This window comes from Leucopleurus acutus (genome assembly GCF_964270905.1).
Source record: "Leucopleurus acutus genome assembly, chromosome: 9".
NCBI classification, from domain to species: Eukaryota; Metazoa; Chordata; class Mammalia; order Artiodactyla; family Delphinidae; genus Leucopleurus; species Leucopleurus acutus.
The window spans coordinates 39,907,323-39,925,805 of NC_139144.1; the positions used below are offsets into that span (position 1 = coordinate 39,907,323).

At 39.2% G+C, this 18,483-nt stretch overlaps 1 protein-coding gene across 1 annotated transcript in view; it reads right to left on the minus strand.

Annotated features, from left to right (window-relative positions):
- LRRC72 (leucine rich repeat containing 72) overlaps positions 1 to 17,735 on the minus strand; it is a gene marked incomplete at both ends in the record, with an annotated part of 41,201 nt that extends 23,466 nt beyond the window's left edge. Inside the window, 3 exons of the mRNA XM_082846828.1 lie at positions 7,156 to 7,225; positions 11,939 to 12,012; positions 17,643 to 17,735. Coding sequence (XP_082702954.1) covers positions 7,156 to 7,225; positions 11,939 to 12,012; positions 17,643 to 17,735 — 237 coding nt within the window. The remainder of the gene's footprint in view (positions 1 to 7,155; positions 7,226 to 11,938; positions 12,013 to 17,642) is intronic.
- Positions 17,736 to 18,483: the final 748 nt, after the last annotated feature.

Here is an 18,483-nt window from a genome sequence, read left to right on the forward strand (position 1 = left end):
TGACAACCCCCATGCCCATGAATCTTCCTTTTCTTGTCCACATCCAACACCTCCTATGACTTGTGCAATTACTTGATCACTAGTTTTGTGTCTTCCTTAAGGAAAGAAACGATGTTTCTTCAGTCTGTTATCCTTCCCACCTCTCCATTCTCCTAATGATATGGTGAAGCTGCATCTTACTTTTAAGATTAGATTAGAAATTCGGTGCACTGTAAGAATTGAAAATAGTCAAAACACTCTTGAAAATTCCTCAAATGCACCATTAAAGTACATGATAGGAGTATTTAAACTGAATTCAGAAATGTTTCTGTTACCCTGCAAGGAGAATCCCACTACTTTTTAAAAAATATTGACTTTATAACCTCAATAGAAATTGACAGATTTGTTTGAGTTATGAGGATGAGGCATGGTAGAGTCTTAACGTGGGGCTGGTATGTTCTAAAAGCAGCCCTTAAGTTAAATGTAACAAGGCTAAATTTACTGCTTAATACAGGATCTAGCAGGGAGAAGAATCATATGAAATAGTTATTGATCAAGTGCTTCCTAATTTATATATACAGAAATATATGCTTATTATTGTAAATTAGTTTTACATGTTTATTAAAGCCTATCACAGTAACTAGTGTCATCAGTTAAACAGAACTGTTTTGACCTTTGATTGGTTGATTCAGATAGACAGATGCCAACCTGTCTGATTTAGTGAGGATTTATTGGAAATTTTACTCATGCCCTCTTATATTTCAGAAAAGCTATTTTAGATTTGTAATCAAAGTTTGAAAATGGGTTTCTTTAATGAATTTTCTTTAATTTTTTCTTATATTTGTAACAGTCACAAATTATGAAGCTATAAAAGGCACATGTGCTGCTCATCTCATTGTCTCACAGTCTCATCTGTACCTAATTACGTGAGTACTCATGCAGGAGAACCACCAGTAACTGCACTTCAGCTTTGTTAAGTCACAAAAGGAGCCATGTTTCCCCCAGGTAGGAGAGACCCTTCAACACAGTGAGGGGTGGGTCCCAGTTGGCTTCATATCCCTTTCTACTCTTCCTGCTGCCCTCCTGACAGCAACTCACTACCTTCCATCCACTCCCTGATCTAACGAGAGCCACACCTAACATCAGCCTAGAAAGAGAACACCAGGGCAAACCACGACTTTTTCTTCTCTCTTTTTTCCCAGTTGCCTGCTCAACCACACATTAACAGAACATTCTAATTAGTTGAGGTTTTAATTTCTCTTGCGTTACACATTAACTCAAGAATACTAATAAACTCAACCATTTAATCTTGACTATAGAATAATAATTTTCCCAAGAGCATTAACATCTTTGGACCATGATTATTGGAATTTTAAGATTGTACCTTTTGTTGGGGTGAAATGAATGGGAGGAATGTAGTGAAAAGAGATAAGGCCAGATCATGAGAACCTTGGGGAACTAATAAAAGATTTTGTGCAGAGGAGTGTTATTGCCCAGTTTTATTTTGGAAAAAAAAAAATGACAGGGAAGAGTAATATTTAGAGGAGATAGTAAGTATAACAGCAAGAGATGAACAAAAATGGTGTTATGCTAATTCCAAAGAATATATGGGTCCCAGAGTAGAGTAATAACAGTGGGAGAAGAGCAAAGTAGAGGGAATTGAGAGATAGTCCAAGGCAGAATTCACAGGACTTAAAGAGACATTGCAATGTACCAAGTTGTTCAAGTCAAGATGTAGGAATGGGAGTCGGAAGACATGCTGATTGTTCTGACACTCAAACCATTGTTAAAGTAAAATGTTATTATAATTATCCATTTAGGAAAATCTGTGCTACTGAGTCTAAGGATTGCCATAGGATTTATACTGAATGTGACATTCCACAAATCATATGTCTTAGCTCAGGGCTTAGCACATAGCAAGGGCTCAATAAACGACAGCTTTTGTTATTTACTATTTAACCATTATTATTTTTCATAGAGCTGAGAGCACTTACATTCAAGGTAAAGCTCTTACACGTAACTGCTGAGGTACTAGTGGGGAAAATTTTACACCAGCATGAATTTAAAATTAAGGAGGCATTCTTTTAGAGCAGGATTTCTCAACCTTTACAGCTACTGACATTTGGGGCCAGATAATTCTTTGTTGGGGGGCTGGGGAAGCCGCCCTGTGGATTGTAGTATGGTTGGCAGCATCCCTAGCCTCTACCCACTAGATGCCAGGAACACACACACCCCAGTTGTGAAAATCAAAAAGGTCTCCAGACATTGCCAAATGTTCTCCTTGTGTGTGGGAGGTGTGGCAGGGGTTGCAAAGTCGCTCCTAGTTGAGAACTGCTGGTTCAGAGTCAAGGGGACAATCATATCTTTTTTTTTTTTTTTTTTTTCAGTACGCGGGCCTCTCACTGTTGTGGCCTCTCCCGTTGCGGAGCACAGGCTCCAGACGCGCAGGCTCAGCGGTCATGGCTCACGGGCCCAGCCACTCCGCAGCATGTGGGATCTTCCCGGACCGGGGCAAGATCCCGTGTCCCCTGCATCGGCAGGCAGACTCTCAACCACAGCGCCACCAGGGAAGCCCTCTTTTAAGTGCTTATTATGACTCAAGCACTAAGCTAGATGTTTTCACCATTATCTAATATGATCCTTCCAATAGCCCATGTTGTTTTGTTCCCTTATTTACCTAGGAGGAAACTGAGGCTAAAAGAAGTTAAAAAACAACTTTCTCAAGACAACAGAGCAAGGGTTCAAACTCAAGGCTATCTGACTTGGATCAAAAGTTGGTGTATAGGGCTTCCCTGGTGGCGCAGTGGTTGAGAGTCCGCCTGCCGATACAGGGGACACGGGTTCGTGCCCCGGTCCGGGAGGATCTCACATGCTGCAGAGCGGCTGGGCCCGTGAGCCGTGGCCGCTGAGCCTGCGCGTCCGGAGCCTGTACTCCGCAACGCGAGAGGCCACAACAGTGAGAGGCCAGCGTACCGAAAAAAGAAAAAAAAAAAAGTTGGTGTATAGTACACCATACATTATTGTACATTATTTTAGTGTGGAAAATGTTATTATAAATAAGTATTTTGATTATGTTTTAGATGAAGACGTTTATAAACAATGACCTTGCCAGAATAGGTATTTTTATTTAAATTTAGTTTGTAAAAGTTGTCAACTGTTCAGTTTTTGCTACATGGTAGAAACTCAGATTCCATTTTGGACAGTTGCTTGGTGAGGCGTTATATACAGGTTTCTCATCAAATGCTTACTCTAATCTGTGACACATGAAATATACCCAAGTAACTCTAGGTCTTCCAGAAATAGAAGGATACCAGCATTGTGACAACAATATTATGAGCTCACTACTAAATGTCTGTAAAAGAAAAATTTTAAGGTAATGACCCAAAACACAAACAGATCAAATGTCTATATACCTTTGAAACTGTAGTATAAAATGCAAATCACTTAGATCACTCGTCTGAGCAGACCCAGCTTCTTCTCTTAGGAAAGCTGGAGAAGATGAACTGACCTAAAATTCCCTCAGTCAGCCTTGCTAAAAGATGAGACAAGGCAGGGAGTCTTCAGAAGGCCTCAGTTAATACGCACCTAAGAGCAGCTGCCTCCCACTAATTACATCAGCGGAGATTAGAAACAGATGACCCAGAAAGAGAGGCGCTGCAGGACTAGTACATATCTATGCAGTACAAGGAGAAAGCAAGCCCTCGGAGAGCATAATGAAGGAAGCGGGGCAGCCTGAGCAAACCTAGGAAGGCTGGGGCATTGCACGTCCTCAGAAACAACTTGTACCTATCTAATTTGCTGGTTCCAGGTCAGACCAGAAGCTCCAGTTTTATCATCCACTACATAATAATGGGGAGAAGTGTGCACCCTTCAAGCATGTTAGGCTCCAAACACACCAAACTACATTCATCCTTTGTCTCCCCAAACCACTGCTTTCTCTCATTCCATTCCAGGCAGTTTGCAACCACAGTTTCCTCACCAGGAGTACAGCCACACCTTCTGCCCTTCCTAATTCTATCACTAGAGCAGGCACCATCATATTTATTTTTATATTCTATCAGTAGCCTACAAGTACAGAATAAACCATATTACAGAGGATGCTTTGGGCTCCAAGTAACTCCTAAGCTCAACTCAAAATGGCACATAAATTAGAACACTTATTATCTCACATATCAAGGAGTCCAGAGGTTGTGAGAGCTTCAGTCTGAATATCTCAATGCTTCTCTGAGCTCTGCTTTTCTCACAATGTTGGACACATCCACAAGTTGATAGGATGGTTCCTGGCTTACTAGCCAGGCAAGAAAACATCCAGAGGGAACAAGGGACCTCTCTTCTAGTGCTCTTTTTCAGGAATAAGGAAACCTTTCACAGAAGTCTCCCAGTAGCTACCTCCAATATATCTATTACGACAGCCGGGTTATGAGCCAATTCATTGACTAGCCACTCACAAGGAAGATGGGATTGTCCTGATTGGTTTAAACAGTTCAGGCTCCACCTCTTGGAACTGGGAATGGAGCCACCTACCTGACTAAAAAGAAGTATGTACCAATACCTTAACCCAGATTCTGCTGTATAGGTAAAAGAATAGAATGGATAATGAGTGGACAACCAATAATGGTCAGTACATACATCTCAACAAAGTTGTTGATTGAATAAATGAATAAACAAAAAAAGGTGTGTTCATTTGATTTTACTATTTTGTGCCTTACTTGTTCCTAAATGAAGGGTAGCCTAATATAATGTAAGAACAATGCTGGTCACAAATTTAGATCATTGTTAACAAAACATTACAATTCTAAATATTTGTATTCCTTTGTCAATGTTGATGATTTTCACCATGATTCTTCATACCATGTCTATTCTGGCAAAGTAACTTCTTAGTGGTCCACCTAATATAATCTGGATATTAAAGACAAGTAATAATCAAAAATTTCCATGTGAATTTTGATGAAGTACTATCATAGGTAATATGCCCATTAGAGTTTTTGATCCTGAATAAGATTTTCATTTTTCATAGAGTGTGAATACTCAGGCAACTTAGCAACCAGTCAATCATTGATCAATAGAAAACCTCACATTAGCTTATTCACTCATCTCCTGACCACTTAAAACTTATTTCAAATATGATATCCTTTCAGGATTATATGGAATAAATGTCTATTTTTAAAAAACAAAGTTAAGTGATGGTTATTTTGGAAATAATATAGTATGTTGAGCATAAATAACCAAACACAAGAAGAGAATTTAGCCCTTTGTTGCACCCTTTCCCCACCCAACCCTTCCAAAACAAAAGAAAGTACAATAGTTGACAGTGTATGCAATCCCTTCCTATGTACGTAATGTATCTGTAATTCAACTGTGTGAAAATTCCATGACTGGCTGAAGGTGGGACGGTGTCCACTACAAGAAAGCCAAAAAATATTACAAAATCCCTAATTATACCTCTCCCTTTAGAAATATTGCCAACATTTGTACATTCTTTCCTTCAAAACTGAATACTGAACTCCATAAGGAACACACATGAAAAGCAAAGATTAGTCACTTTTGCCATGCTTGATGAGTTCCATCTTTTTCTAATCAGAGGTCACACACTGTGACCCAGGATAATTTTTGGCAGGGTATTTAAAAGAGTTTTGAACTTGTATGCCCTTAAGTAGTGTGTGCACTTTCCATTTCAGTTGTTAGCTGCCTGGGCCTTGAATGTATTTGTGTTTCTTCTCCTAGAAATTATTTTAAGCTTATGAAACTTATGCTTGCACTTAATACTAGAAAAACTTTCATTTTCCATTTTCCACTTGGTTAAAAGAACAGACTGAAAATGCAATGTAATATTGAAATACTTTCATAAACATGGATGCTTAAAGATTCAATGCTGTGAATCTGGACTATTGCTTGCCAAGCAGACTACTACTGAAAACTCAAATCATTATTTTTTAATCAGCTGGTGTTTGAAAGTTTAAATTTAAAATGCTAAGATTGGGTCATCAATTTATAATGAACAAAATACAAGCTGTTGGAAAGTCCAACTTTAGAAATTTGAGAATGACTACCTGTAATGATTGTTTTGGCTTGAATTGTAGTTCAGTCCTGCTCTATGACTTGAAGAGAGCTTGGAGCCCCACTCAGGACCCCACTACAGAGGAGGCACTGCCAGCTAAACCCTAACCTCGAAGAAAAGCTTCAAGGGCCACACTCAGTGCCCTTGAAAAGCATTCCCTGCAGTTGGGGACACGTTGGCTTAGTGCCTCGCACTTCCTGAAGAAGCTGGATCAGTCTGGGTGGCAACTGGGAGGTAATCAATCCTTCTGACAGCAGGACAAAGGTGTGTGAGTTCTGGGAAATACATGCAGGACCATTGGAGGAATGCTGATCTAGGGCACTTTACAAAGGATCCTGCCCAAATGGGCAGTTTGCCAAGGCCAGGAGATGCTCAGTTGTAAGTACCACTGGGATACAAGATGAAAGGGAGGTCAGGAGTGGCCAGCGAAGAGGAATTAGAGTTGGAGGAACCTAGCAGGAGAGCTTCTGAATAACCCATTAAGAGAAGTAAACTCTGAACATGTTGACACCAGAGGGTACAAATCAAATAGAAACTTTGTTTTTCCTTTGCCTTTCCTCTGCCTCCACTCCTCCCCATTCCATACCAACCCTGGAGAAGGCTAGGGTGGAGGTGAGAGGCAAGGGAAACAACCAACCACACCCCCCTTGCTAATGAAGCAGGCAGGTGGCCATCTGCAGTCAGCCCTAGCTGGATAAGGGAGGGGAGATAGAGGGATGTCTCATTTATGAATTAACATATTCACCTCCACATTCTCATTTCTGAACTGAGAGTATGACTATGTCTCAAAATGGACTGTAAGCTTTTGAACTACATAAGAGAGATAAGAAAGGTCATGAGACTGCCCAAGTTTTCTTCCGGGAAACGGGGAAGCAATAGCTTTCACTGAGCAGTTTTGAAAGCACATGGGAGAAAAAAGTAAAGTTCCAGTCTGATAACATTTCACAAATCGTGCTATTCAATATACCTGTTTATATATATATATATATAAAGTTTCTTACCTAAATTAAAATTAGGAGTATAAAGTATTAATACTTTTCATGATCAGTTCTATTAAAAACATGAAATTAAGATAGCAATTTAATTATAGAGCCATTTAAGATCAAATATCATATTACCTTGTTATGATGTAGCCATAAGTATTTTAATTTTTTAAACCTAGAAAGATCAATGACCTCTGTCAGTTCCCTGGAAAGGAAAACAAAAAGGGAACATTAGCAATGATTAATTCATTCATGGGTAAGGTGGCTTATGTAGTATGACTCTGGGGGAACTGGAAAGGCCTCTCTCTGTCCTTTCAAAATTACTGGCACTCTTATATGTGCTAACTTCCTAAATTCCGTATTCAAAACTTCATTCACTTGGGTTAAGATTTTTGTCAGCTAGTATAATGAATACTAAAAGAGAATTTTATGACATTAGTAGAAATTTATACCTCATTATGACTGAATTTTGGGGGACCTTAATTTTAAAAGATTTCACTGAGGAGAGAGCAGAGGAAGAAAAGTGCAGAAGACATGGGACTTAAGGTAAATATGGGAAACAGCCTTGACTCCTGCTTCAACAGCGCCTGCAGGGTCCTTACTTTGAGGTTGTCCAGATCTTGGCCAAACCGGATTTAAGACATGGAAATTGTAGGATACCAAGAGACAGAGACTGGGTTAAGTGTTTTATTCTCCCTTTGTTGCTTATTAAATATGGGGTCAAAAATGTTACCCATCCTTCTTGAACTGTGCAGGACTCCAGCTGCCCAAGTGGTCATGAGTCTTTTTGGTGATGCAGCTCACTCAGCGAAGGGGCAGATGTAGGGTGTGGTGGAGGAGCTGTCAGCAAAGAGAGCACAGCCTCTGCAGATAGTTGGCCCTTTGACTGCTGTGGGCTGGAGTATTCTGATCTCTTTTACTTCTTAGGACAGAAATCATGAGCCCAGGCCAGGTATATACACATATATGTCTCTATTAAACACTTATAGAGCACACTCTGTGTGCAAGGCACTTTTCTAAACACTTTAAAAATACTAATGTTAATTAATATTACATTTATTAACTTGTTGTAGCAACATCCTTTCACAATTATATTTAACCTTGGGACACTGAGGGACTAATTTTTTTAAATGTTTATGAAAACATTTTTTGTCATGCAAACAACATTTCTAAACAAAAGAAACCCTTTTCGCCAACTTTTTATATTGGAAAATTCCCAACCTAAGAAAAGTTGAAGGAATAGTACAGTGCATGCCTTCGTAGTTTTTAATATTTTGCCACATTTATGCTCACTCTCTTATCTATATATACAATATATCTATTTGTGGGTTGATAATTTTCTTGGTGAATCATTTGAAAATAAGTTGCAGACTCTGATTCGTAAATACTTCAGCACACGCATCCCTCAAATAAGGACGCTGTCCTGCATAACCCCCATACCATTATCACACGTAGGAAAATTAAAATTGAATTCAATGATATCATCTAATACACTACTATTCATATTCAGATTGTTCCTGTTGCTCCTACATTTCTTTTATAGATTTTTTCTTTGTTTAAACCCAGAATCCCATCAACATTCATGCCTTGCATTTTCAGTTGGTATAACCCCTTAGTCTTCTTAAATTTAGAATAGTCACCTTCTCTTCTTTGTTGACTTTAACACTTACTTTCTTTTTCTTTTTTTTTTTTTTTTTTTGCGGTACGCGGATCTCTCACTGTTGTGGCCTCTCCTGTTGCGGAGCACAGGCTCTGCAGCCTCCACGGCATGTGGGATCTTCCCGGACCGGGGCACGAACCCGTGTCCCCTGCATCAGCAGGCGGACTCTCAACCAATGCGCCACCAGAGAAGCCCTTAACATTTACTTTCTGAAGAGTCCGGGACAGTTGTCTGATAAATGTCTCACATTCCTGATTTGTCTGATTGCTTCCTCATGATTATATTCAAGGTAGATCATTTTTCAATTACAAAGGTGGTAGTTACTGCATCACACCGGGAGGCAAAATGATGCCACTTTTTCCCATTCTTGGTGAAGCTAAGTTCAGTCATTTGGTTAAGGCGGAATCTGCCAGTACTCTCCGTTGTGAAAGTACAAATTTTATCATTGAAAAGTAATATCTGGGGCAAAACTCTGAGTGATTTGACATTGTATATACTGCAAAATGATCACCAGAGGAAATCCAGTTACTGAAACCATACAAAGTTAATATAATACTATTGACCGTATTCGTCATGCTGTACATTACATCCCCAAGACTTATTTTACAACTGGAAGTTTGTACCTCTTGATCCCGTTCACCTATATCATGCCCCACCCCCAAATCCCTCTCCCCTCTGGTAACCGCCAATCTGCAGAGAACAGATTAGTGGTCCCCAATAACTATTTATTTAATGGCTTTAGCTTTGATTAATAACCTTTACCTGAATCAGTAGATTTGGTATTATGAAATGGTAATTTTTCTAATGCTCTCATTCTTTTTACATTTATTAGCTGGTATTCTATAAAAAAGATTTTCCCCTCCCCTTTATTTCTCTCATTCCTTCTCATCTCCACCTTTCTCATTTGAATAGTTTTTTCTTAATTTTTTTTTTTATTCTCAAATTATCCCAAACAAAAGACTTTTCAAGCAGCCCACCTTGTCCTTTTGACATGTACCGTTAGTCTTCGAGCACTTCCCTGGCACAACAAAATATTCTAGGCTTCTTCAAAGCAACTTGTAATAGATTTACACACAAAATGCATTCTCCTCTTTCGCTGTAGATGTGTAGCTAATTTCTGGGAGGGGAATTTGGACCCTGACACATTTAAACTATTGCATTGGACAACAATGATATTATGTTAGCTTCATTATTTCCTACGAAAAATAAAGCAACCACTACATGGTAGCAGAGAAACTCAAGCCCCACTTAGAGTATCTCTCCAAGAATTCCCAGGAAAGTTATTTTAATATATTAATGCTTAAAAATATCAACTGTGCCAAATAAGTGTCATTAATTTTCTTGTATTAGTAGTACTGGTGCTGAACTTTCTGCTATTAGATAATGTAATAAAGTGGCTTACTGTTGAGGGGAATTTAACTCAAGTCAGAAGGGTTTACTCTGCATATAAACCCATCCTAAATCAATAATGCACTGTTACATTTTAAGGTGAGGCCAATGGAAGAAAATGATAGGAAATTCTACTACTAATGCTGGCAATGACTCGTGCTGACAATAATACGTCAACTCTGTTGTTACAGTATATGTGCTGCATGATTTCTCAAGGAAACACTGATAGGATATTTTCCAAGGGCAACAAAGACTTAGGCAAATAACCCAGTTTACCCAGTTTATTGGCATCTGGACTGTGAAACATTTCTTGTACCCAAATGATTAAATGATGACTTAGTATTCTTAGGATTCAAAACGTATTGTCCTTTAATTGAGAAGACCACCAATTACCACTGTCAGAAGATCAATATTTCTATTTTTTTCTAGTGTTTTAAAGCTTTTCTTATTGTTATCTATTTATCTTAGTGATCAAGAGTGTACAGTTTTTAAAGTCATGAAAGGCTTAGAGATGCAATCTTTTGAAGACAAGAAAAATATTTATTGTTATTATAAAACTAACTGATCTATAGGAAGGTTCAAAGCATGACCTTAAGTTTGTCAGAATTACCCACCATACGTGTTCCATTCTAAGATGTATATTTTAAAAAATCTTATATTTGTCAGCTATATATTCCCTTACTACCAAGAGATTCAGGGCCATTACAGAAATAAATATTATTCTAAATATTATTCACCACACTAATAAACTAAAACATTAATATAAAACAAAATAAATGTTTATTAATAAAGGATTTCCTCAAATCACTAGAGATAAAGTGATTAACTTCATTGATAAAGTAGGACATTTTCTTTAAAAAGCAGCTAAGTTCCGAATATTACGTACATGTAGAAATATGTTAAGTCTATTTAAAAATAATCCATGGAATTCACAGAGATCAGAAAGTATGAAGAAGGGAAAGAAGAGTAGGAATACAGTCATTACGATGAAAATGCTAACTGTGACTACACAGGTGTCACTTGTTGGCTAGTAAAACCTGTGCTGTCTGCAGCTAACGGAACACATACTTCCTCTTCCACCTGGGTTCTATCTCAGGCACCGTGATTTCTCTGTAGAAGAAGAACCCAACTTTGCTGTCTGCCACCTTGGGGAGTTGGAGTGGAAACAAAGAAATCGATATAAAGAAGTTATATAAGGGAGAAGTTTCATATTTACCAGTAAAATTAGTATAAAGGTTGTTAGGTAGAGATTATAGTATAATAGGGGTTATTATTATAGTATAGTGGTATAATGAGTCGTTATTCTCTAATAGTAGTAGTAACATTAACTGTACTAATGCCGATTGTGTACTTACTGTGTACCAGACCCTTCTCTACCTTCTACTAACTCACCTAATCTTCACAACAACCCTGTGAAGCAGATAGTACTGTTATATGCAGGCAGTAGGTCTGCCAGATAAAACACAGGATACACAGTTATATGTGAATTTCAAAGAAACAACAAATGTCCCAATGCAGTGTGGGACATACTTATACTAAAAAAATTATATTCATTTGTTTCTCTGAAATTCACATGTAACTGGATGTTCTATATTTTTATTGGCTAAACCTGACAACCCTAACAGAGAGGCTTGTGACCCACCCACGGTCACCCAGCTGGAAGAGATAGAACTGGGATTCAAACTCAGCCTGACTCCATAATCTTTGTTTTTATCCATTTCAGGATCCTGCATCTCCAATAGAGACTGTGGTTGCCAACGAGCGTGTGCTACTTGCCTATCCACAGAAGGGGAAAACAATGGAAGAGAACATTTGAATCTATGAAACATAACATGATGCTCTTCTATTTCACATATAAAGCACACTTACTTTTGAGAAAGAAACAGCTCAAAGACATCAGCATCCCTCTTGTGGCCACATATCTTTAGTTGATCTTCAACTGCCTGATAACATATAATTAATCTGTCAAGCCACATTCCACTGAGCAAAAATACTGAGACATTTACAGTCAATAACAATAATGTCTACAAGAAGATCAAAAGAAAGGTGAATATGGAGGCAACCACTCTAAACTGATAAATTCCAACGCTACAATTATACATTACTTAATCATTTTTGTGGTTGAATTTCATTATCCTTAATCTCGGGCACAGATGTGTAAATATCAGTCCTTCAAGCATGGAGGACTGATATTTGGTAGGTTTTCCATATTTGCAGAAGACACAGTGTCCAGGTTGGAGGTGGAGGGAGTAGAGTATAATGTACATTATCATATAGGGGCTTGGCACCCTGTAAATTCTCAATACATGTCAGACAAATGAATGAATGAGTGAATAAATGTTTTCTTTTCTCTGCAAAGAAACAGTGTCTTCATGTTTCAAGAGTTACTGACACACTTGCACAACAGGAATTTTTGGTGGAGAAGTAGCGATTTTTATTCCCATAGGTTATTTTTGGAAAACACACATCCAACAACAGCTATTTAACTGCTTTGCTCTTTCTTCTTAAGGTCCTTTACTAAACTACAGAATAACATGTATAGGCCACATGGCCTAAGATGATATGGAAAAATTAAAGCCCATCTATAACTTGTCAATGAGGGAGTAAAGCTAACAAGACACAACAAAAGTGGAAAGTATAATCATTGCACTTCTGGAATCTGACAAACATTGTAATTACCAGAGTCAAAACAATCACCAAATTTCAGCTGGGATTTGTTGTGGGTGGTGAGGTAGTAACGTCAGTAAGGGATTTATGAAATTTTGACAATGGTTTTATTATTTAGTAGAGGACATTAGAAGAGCTAGATTTAATGGGATGAACAAGTATCTGAAGAAGTGAAAAAGACAGATACCCCAGGGATGGAGAGCAGCTGCTAATATATATCCCAAACTTCCTTTGCAACCCTGCTACACAACCTGAATCTTGGGGCTTAGAGAATTTATTGGCTCAGGTGTAGGCATTTCCATCAGGGTATTTTTGTGACCATGATAAGTGAGCTGAATCTGGGGCTTAGAAAAACCCAATGGATCAGTCTTAGGCATCCACATCTGGGAATTTTAATTTAACATCCAAACCATCAGCTTCTACTGTACACAGTCAATCTCAATTTCACCAAAGTGTTTGGAATGTTAAAGCCCGGTCAAATTAGAATTAAAATTTTGCAGCTATCTATTAAAATTACAAACTTGCTTTTAACTTACTCCCACAATTTCACATCTAGCACTCAGAAATACACCAGTACATACACACACATGCAAAATGTGAATACCACTGCTCATCTCATACATACATTGTAGTTGTGAAATATGCCCCATTAATTGGAATATGGGTTAAATTAAAATGTAACTTCTTTCTGGGCTTCCCTGGTGGCGCAGTGGTTGAGAGTCCGCCTGCCGATGCAGGGGACACGGGTTCGTGCCCCGGTCCGGGAGGATCCCACATGCCGCGTGAGCGGCTGGGCCCCTGAGCCATGGCCGCTGAGCCTGCGCGTCCGGAGCCTGGGCTCCGCAACGGGAGAAGCCACAGTAGTGGGAGGCTCGCGTGCCGAAAAAAAAAAAAATGTAACTTCTCAATAGAACGTTGTGCAGTAGCTTAAAAATGTAGACAGATGGATATCTAGACCTATAAAGATATCCAAAATATATTTTTAAGTTAAAATGTCATAGGCAGTTTTGTTACCAATGATATTTATATGCACACAAAATGCACACACTCCAAGTTACTAACAAGTTATCACTTGAGATCATGAGGGATTGTCACTTTTTAAGCAATCCACTTTTCAATAATGTTTGAATATTTTATGATAAACACATATTAACTTAGTAATCAGAAATTAATACACATTTTGAACATTTTAGCCATGGAATGAGTATTTTAGGATTTAAATCAAATTTTGAAAATAAAAACATGAAAAGGAAAATTGAAACTATCGTCATAATATGTGAATCACTGATGTAATTAATTATTTATTTACACAGCTCTTTATCATGGCATGTTTCCTTCCAACTGAAAACTTCATACGAATCTGGTAACAAGAAAGTGTCAAAATGCCAAAGAACTCAAAAATGTGCCAAGAAGTTTCAACTTTCAGTGAATCCGTGGTGGAGCAGTTCCAGTTCCCAAACAACAAACAACTGCACTAGCAGCTTATTCCTTTCATCTAAAGAAGCACAAGAATTCTTTCCCTGGACTATTTTTTTTATTGTGGTAAAATATACATAATATAGAATTTACTGTTATAACTGTACAGTTTTGTAGCATTAAGTGCACTCACATTGCTGCTCAGCCATTACCACCATCCATTTTCAGAAGTTTTTCATCTTCCTCAAATGAAACTCCGTACCCATTATACACTAACTCCTCATTTCTTCCCCTGTTGCTGACACCCACCCTTCTACTTTCAATCTATAAATTTGACTACCCTAACTACCTCAAATAAATGGAGTCAGGCAGTATTTGTCTTTTTGCGACTGGCTTATTTCCCTTAGCATAATGTCTCCAAGAATCATCTATGTTGTGATGTATGCCAGGATTTCCTTCCTTTTTAAGGCTGAATAATATTCCATTGTATGTATATACCACATTTTGTTTTTCCATTTAACTATCAATGGACACTTGGGTTGTTTCCACTTTTTGGCTTTTGTGAATAATGTTGCTATGAACATGGGTATACAAATATCTGAGTCCCTGCTTACACTTGGTTTGAGTATATATTCAGAAGTGGAATTGCTGGATCACATGGTAATTGTATATTTAGTTTTTTAAGGAATTGCGATACTATTTTTCACAACAGCTGCACACAACAGCACTCTTTAATATGAACATTTTTTAAGTCGTAGGTCCAAACAGATCATTCAGCCATTTATTGAACCACAAACTACTTTGTCTTAGTTCAGGCTATGACTAGTTTAGTCTGAGACTAGCTAGTAAATGTAGCAATGAATCAGGAAAGGTGCCTACTCTCTATGACTAAACTATTAGTAAGAGAAGGAAGTATACACAATGTTGCAAAAGAAGGTTGCAAATATTAAGGGCTAAGAGAAAAGGAAAATATGCTCTGGTGAATTCAGAGGAAGAAGAAAATACTGTCAACCCTGGGAACTTTGAGAGGATTTTAGGGCAGCACTGACAATTGGGCTGGGTCTGAAACGGTGAGGAGAAATGAGACACAGATATCGATGGATGGGCATTTTAGACACAGGGGAGTAAGTACACAAAGGAGAAAAAGCAGGGGAAGAACGTGTGAGGCATTAGGGTTGTACAGCCTTTGGCTGCAGGGAAAGGCACAGGGAAGGCAATTGTGAGGAATCAATTTTAAAAGGTGGATTAGGGTCATATTATTTGTGCTAACTTTGAAATTTAGGCTCAGAAGTGTGCACCTACTGCTCAAATAAAACTTTTATAGGTCCTAAGAATGCTAACCTAAAATCACATATTTTATGTAATCTGAAATTTAAATTTAATTTAACTTTATACGATATATATATACATATACATGAAATATATATACTAACTGCACGGTAAAATCAGTGTAAGGAATTCCAATAAAGTTCTGATTTTTCCCATGACAACTACATCAATGCTTTTAAGTAATATGCAATATCAAGTTATTTCAAAATCATTTTTCCTCCTTTTTTTGTGCCCTTGTTTTGTCGGGCTGTAAAAGAATGGGCTTTATAACTATTGGGTAATTCATCACTGCACTCAATTCTGGGGCAATAGAGAAGTATTATAGGATTTTTAAACTGGAGAAAAGATGTGACAAAGCTAAATCTCAGGAAGATGACTGTAGCAGCACCATATATGATGGCCTGGGGTGCAGACAGAACTGCAGATAGGAAGCAAGGCTGCCTCTGGAAAATCAAGTCAAGAGCTGATGAGCCTGCCCCAGGACAGTAGCAACGGAGAATAAGCAGGGAACAGATATGACATGTGATGTACAAAGAGAACTGATGGGATCTGGCAAGTAACTAGAGGCAGAGAATAAGGGCAAGAGAAGTCACAGGTGATGATGATTGTGTGATGAAATGATGATGAGACAGGTGACTGGGAGGGAAGATGCTTGCAGTTGAGAAATGCTGAAACTGAGGCACTGGTGGAACATACAAGTCAAGCCGTCCACCAGGAAGCTGCAAGTGGGAGAGCGGATCTCACCAGAGATGTCAGGGTGGGTGTGTACAGACTGGCCAGTCGGCCAGCACAGAGGAGAGAGTGGGACCCAGGTAAGATCATCGTGAAGTGTCTATATTTAGAAAGAGGAGAGAACCAAGATGGATAAGGAGAAAGATGGGGGATTTTTATAAAGTGAGGAAGCGAAACAAAAAGACAGTGGGAGCTGAGAGGGAGGATTTTAAGAAGGTAGAATTTGAATCTGCAGTGTTGCATAGGGTGGTAGAGGATACCACTCAGAAAAGGTATTCAGGGGTTTCCCTGGTGGCGCAGTGGTTGAGAGTCCACCTGCTGATGCAGGGGACACGGGTTCGTGCCCCGGTCTGGGAAGATCCCACATGCCGCAGAGCGGCTGGGCCCGTGAGCCATGGCCGCTGAGCCTGCACGTCCGGAGCCTGTGCTCCGCAACGGGGGAGGCCACAACAGTGAGAGGCCCGCGTACAGATAAAAAAAAAAATTTTTCAGCAACCTGATGACGAGGAAATGTTAGCTTTCAAATTAGGTGATTGACAAAACAGGAAAATAAAAACAATCCAACACAGAACTTGGGTGTAGACAGTTCTAGCATGGAAAGAATAAAAGCAACTTCTTCCACGGCAGATGCCTTGGAATCTGGATAAAGGAGAAAAATGTTTGAAAATTGTGGGATTATTAAATCCTAGAAGAATTAAGACTGTATTAAAAACTATAGAAGGAAATATCCTTGCTTTGACGATTTACATACTGTAATGATAGATAAATTCCTATACCTACATGCAATACACAGGCACCACAAGTTAGTAAAGATTTAGTGTGAAGTTTTCAGTTCATTACAGAACTTTCAGCCTTCATTAATCATCATAGCCCCCAGCCTTTCTAGACAAGTGTGAGAACTCAAGAACACCTTGCTAGGTCCTAAGTGGCATAACACAATTTTGACATTTTTTTTCCACTCAAATATTCTTTTAGCCATTATCTTAACTGCCCTCAACTCTGCTTGTATTGTCCCTCAAAGAACTTTTCCTCCCCGGTGTGTCGATCTGCACTTTAGGGAAACATTTCAGTGTTATATATATGTGTATATATATATCTCCTTTGGAGAGTCAAGACTCCAAATTTATGGCCTTATTACCTAATCTCTAAACTGCCATAATTATATATTCAGGAGATATTAAGTGGGGAAAAGTCAGTATATATCAGTTAGTGTGGATCGGGGCAGTCCCCAACCCCCACCCAGGTGATTACAGGCCTCTAGCCCCAGTGGAGGGTTTGGCTGAGGTCCGCCATTGCTCCATCCCTCCACCCTGGATCCCAGGGGTGGCTTCCAGAAGACTAGGGCATCTGACAGGCCCCCTCCTCACCGCCCCCGCCCCTGCCCCCGCCCCGAAATGCTCCGTGATCTGGGGAAGGGAGAGATGCTTACTCTACGGCTGATTTCCAGGGCGGCATCTGCCGCCTTCGCTTGGCTTGTCGTGTGTTGGAAGGCACAGGGCAGATGTTCGAGGTACCCAGTCATCAGGACACAGGGGGACTCAGCAGCACCTATGATCAACCCAGCCTGGCCTGCGGCTGATTGTTCTGACGGTTACCAACAGTTACCGGAACCTTGTTGACTAACAGCCAATCCAAAGTAGGGAAGATCTGAAGCCAAATCCTGACTTCTGTGACGTTCCCGCGTGTGACCCTGCAAGACCCCGCGTCGTACCTCAGATACACTAGTGTTTCCCCTGCGCCGGGTACTGCGTGCCATACATGCCGGAAAGACAGCATATGCCAGAGACCATGAGTGTGTCAGAGGACCCCAACTGCAGTCACCGAGTAATAATAATTTTATTGAGATGTAAATATCAGAAAATTTACGCTTCTGAAAATTAGATGGGTCTGGAAAACACTGGCCGTCCCGGAGGGTAGGGGTGAAGCAGTGCCTGACAGAGTCCTAGTGGAGCTTAAGGCAAAAGGAAAAAAAAATCAATACTGCTGATCCTCTCTTTATTTGAAAATTTGACATTTTGTTCGTCATGTATGTCTTGCATTAATTTTGATTTTCTAAAAACATTGCATTAAGGTTTAGTTTGCTAAGTTGAGTCACTATTTGGCCAGTCTCTTCCAATCTTGAAGACTTCAAGACTATCTTATGATTTTATTTATGAGTTTGGTTCTCCTCTAGCTTGGGAAACTTCGGAGGCAGGATTCTGTCTGTGCCATCACTGTTTTTTGCCAGGACCTAACACACTGCATTTAATAAATGTTGATTCAACTGAATG